Source organism: Tupaia chinensis, unplaced genomic scaffold (genome assembly GCF_000334495.1).
Source record: "Tupaia chinensis unplaced genomic scaffold, TupChi_1.0 Scaffold141791_1, whole genome shotgun sequence".
NCBI classification, from domain to species: Eukaryota; Metazoa; Chordata; class Mammalia; order Scandentia; family Tupaiidae; genus Tupaia; species Tupaia belangeri.
In genome coordinates, this window is record NW_006201648.1 from 4,542 (window position 1) to 8,296 (window position 3,755).

The 3,755-nt window shown below is 37.5% G+C and overlaps 1 protein-coding gene across 1 annotated transcript in view; it reads left to right on the plus strand.

Annotated features, from left to right (window-relative positions):
- The window catches only part of LOC102498442 (vomeronasal type-2 receptor 116-like), a gene marked incomplete at its 5' end in the record, with an annotated part of 24,433 nt that overhangs the window by 995 nt on the left and 19,683 nt on the right, over nucleotides 1-3,755 (plus strand). The window contains 1 exon segment of the mRNA XM_027766246.1: nucleotides 804-1,095. Coding sequence (XP_027622047.1) covers nucleotides 804-1,095 — 292 coding nt within the window.

Below are 3,755 nucleotides of genomic sequence, written 5' to 3' on the forward strand. Positions count from 1 at the left end.
ATTGTGGTTTCTGGACCTACATAGAAACAAGATGACATGTGGGACACATTCGAGAAGGGTTATAAAGGTGAGTGTAATCCTGAGGAATGTAACTCATCATTGATTACTATTCTTTCCAATAGTGCCAAGGGAGCATTGTACTAATGTTATCCTCACAGAAAATCTGAAATATTTCAGGTGATATACATATTAACTGCCATAGTCCAGTTGTTACACGTTATATTTAAAAATCCTAAAACTACTTATTATTATATATATGTTATATAACATATATATATAGGCAAGTTACAATGGGTGTGTTATATAGGCAAGTTACAATGGGTGTGTACATATATACACACACAAGTTACAATGGGTGTGTGTGTGCACACACCCATTGTAACTTGCCTATATATAAATTTTTAAAATGTATAAAAAATGGTGAATGTGTGCACTCTTTATTCACAGCCTGTAAAAAAACTTGTCTTCTCTCTATATTAATGATGCTCCTTTAAAATCACCTCTCTTCAGGTGGCAGAGTCATCATCCAGCTTAACAAAACCTCGTCTCCCTCAAAAGGCCCTAGAAACCTCTCTTCATTGTTTGGACACAATTTTCTTAAGTAGTGAGAAAAGCATTGCAAGGTTTCTAGAGCCCTGTGAATATTACTCACACTAGCTCTCACACTAGCTCCATGTACCAGTACAGGAGAATCTCTGAATGGCAGCCTAGACCTAAACCTTTATGTCTTGTGGCTTGGTTGAAGAATTTACCCTGATTTATATGAATTTATTGTATTTCCTAACACTGTCTCCTCTGTTTAGGTACAAATGGAAGAACTACCAATATGTATTGGCCTTTCTCTTTGCCATTGAGGAGATCAATAAGAGCCCCCATTTGCTCCCTAACCTTTCCCTGGGTTATGATCTCTACAATGCTTTTCCCAGTAACAGAAGAACTTTACAAAATGCTGTGTTTTTGCTCTCTGGAGGGAATGAGACTCTGCCAAACTACAACTGCCAGACACAGAAACAACTTGTTGCTATCATTGCAGGAAACATGCCAACATTTTCAGCCCAAATTGGAACCATTTTGGAACTCTCTAAAATCCCACAGGTAAGTGGGTTGCCAGGATGGGGAATGAGAGTTGAATAGCTTTTAATGCCGTCTTCTCACATATGAGCAAAGAAAAAGTGAAAGCTGGAATTACATACACCTTGAAGCCCTCAAAACTTCTCTTGGTTGTTTGTGCACAATTTTTTGGAACACAGAACAAAAAAACCTCAGGTAATTTCCTGACTCATGGGATTATTAACAGTACAAAGAAGCGAGAAAAAGAAAAAGAGCAGAGGTGGACCAGATTCAGCCATGTGGCTGAGTTCCTTGTGGCTGACTGCATGGTTCCAATGTTGATCCTGAGGGCTTAAATAACACATTGGGCTTATGTGTTTGCATGTCCCAAATCCCACCAATGGGAACCAATGGGAAATTTAGGAGAAGAAATATTAATATGCCCATCCCCTATGAGGAGTCATTTGTCACTTTCCTCTGTCTCTCTGTGGCAGGCACACACAATACAATTTGCCCTCTAACAAATTAAAAATAACAAGAAAAGTGGAATCTGTTAAGTTTCACCTGAACACCTGTCCATATCCATTACATTCAATTGCCAATGATGAGAACACTGATGACCAATTTAAAGATGTCCTAAAAAGTATGAACTGAGTGGACATTTACATTTTCTGGAGAGAGAAACCAGGGGACACTTATTGGACAATTTGACACAAAGATATAGAAAGTTTTGCATTCATTACAACATTGAACAAAGAAAGGACATTCCAGCACTGGAGATGCTCCAAGTTGGCTATGGCTCAGTTACAGTAGCTGAGGTTTACCAGCTCCCTCTGGCCTTCCTCACACCCATGCAGGTGGATCTCTTGAAAGCACTCCACATAACAGCTCTCCACCTCAGAGATTCTTCCAAGGAAACTGTCTAATAAAAGTTTCAGGAGACATTACTGGCAAACACATTAGCTTAAAGAGAATCATACTCTTGAAAAATTACATTTAAAAAATGTCAGAGAGGCTAAGTTATATTTTAAGATGATATAGATTATTCTGTGGTGATAAAACAGTATCTTAACATCACCACAATATTTTTTTTCTCAGAGTTGACATTTTCAACCTTGGCTGCTAGGAAATGAAGCCTCTGATACTTATGTCACATGAACTCAAGATAGCAATTCCAATTCCAAATCCAACAATTCCTTGTTTACACAATGGAGTATTAAAAACTCTATCATTTCCTTGTACATCATCCTGGCAGATCAGAACCAACTCAGCTTTCCAAGTGGCACAGACAACTTCAGGAACTGCCCAGTGCTGGCTTTGATGAGGGGGCCCATAGAAGACATGGTGTCTTGACACCAAGTGTATAAGTTGGAATTTTGGTTCTGAGCATAATCAATGTGATTTAAGGAAATAAAACTCCCATTTATGAAATCATCATGAATGAAACAATATAGACAATTGTAATCTGAATGTTTGATTTTTGGGGACTATGTAATATGCAAATACAACGACTTAAGCTTAAATTAGACTCTACTTAAGTGGCACTTGAAAGGAAAAACACAAAAACTCATTTCAGTTAAACTGATATTTATTTACCATGTTCTAAAAAGAGAAAGAACTACAATTTTGTCATGTAAGAAATAAGAAACTATTTGTTTCTTCCAACTTCCATTAAATTAAAACTTACAAGGTTATCAATGTGCTGTACAAATTTCTTTTTTTTATTTACATTTTTTAATACATCCAACCATATTATTTAGCTTACAAGGTGATCATTTCAATACATGAATATTCCTCCCCGGTCGAGGTGATTAAAATATAACAACACTACCTCCCTGTCTCAACAATGCTGTCTTCATATTCCACCTCCAAATGTTCTTCCCCAGACCCCACTATCCAACACACACCACATCTGGCATTCACATCCACCTTTTGTGTTTGTACATCCTTTAGCCCTTCAGTTTCAGTTATAGAGTGCGGACATTTGGTATATATTAAGTGGGGACATACAGTGTCTCTCCATAGCCTGGCTTGCTTCACTCAGCAGTAAATCTTCTATATTCTCCCAATTTCTGTCAAAAGCGAGAATTTTGTTGTTCTTAATGGCTGAATAGTATTCCATAGAGTATATGTGCCACAGTTTTTGAATCCATTCAGCCAAATGGGGGCATTTGGGTTGGTTCCATGACTTAGCAAATGTGAAAAGTGCCACAATAAACATGGATGAGCAAGCACTTTTCCAATGAGAAATTCTTCTGTCCTTTGGGTAGATGCCAAGAAATGGGATTGCTGGATCATATGGCAGTTCTATTTGTAGATTTTTGAGGAATCTCCAAATTGTTCTCCGCAGTGGTTGGACTAATTTACATTCCCACCAGCAGTGTAAGAGAGTTCCCCTTTCACCACATCCCAGCCAACACTTAGCATTATTTGTTTTTTTAATCTTAGCCATTCTGACTGGGGTTAGGTGGTATCTCATTGTTGTTTTGATCAGCATTTCCCTTATGATGAGGGATGTTGAGCATTTTTTCATATGCCTTTTGGCTATTCATATGACATCTTTAGTGAGTGTTCTTTTCAACTCCTTCTGCCATCTTTTAATAGGGTTCATCATCTTTTTTCCAAACAGCTTCTTTAGTTCCTTATGTATTCTGGTTTTCAATCCCTTATCTGATGCATAGTTTACAAAAATATTTTCCCATTCT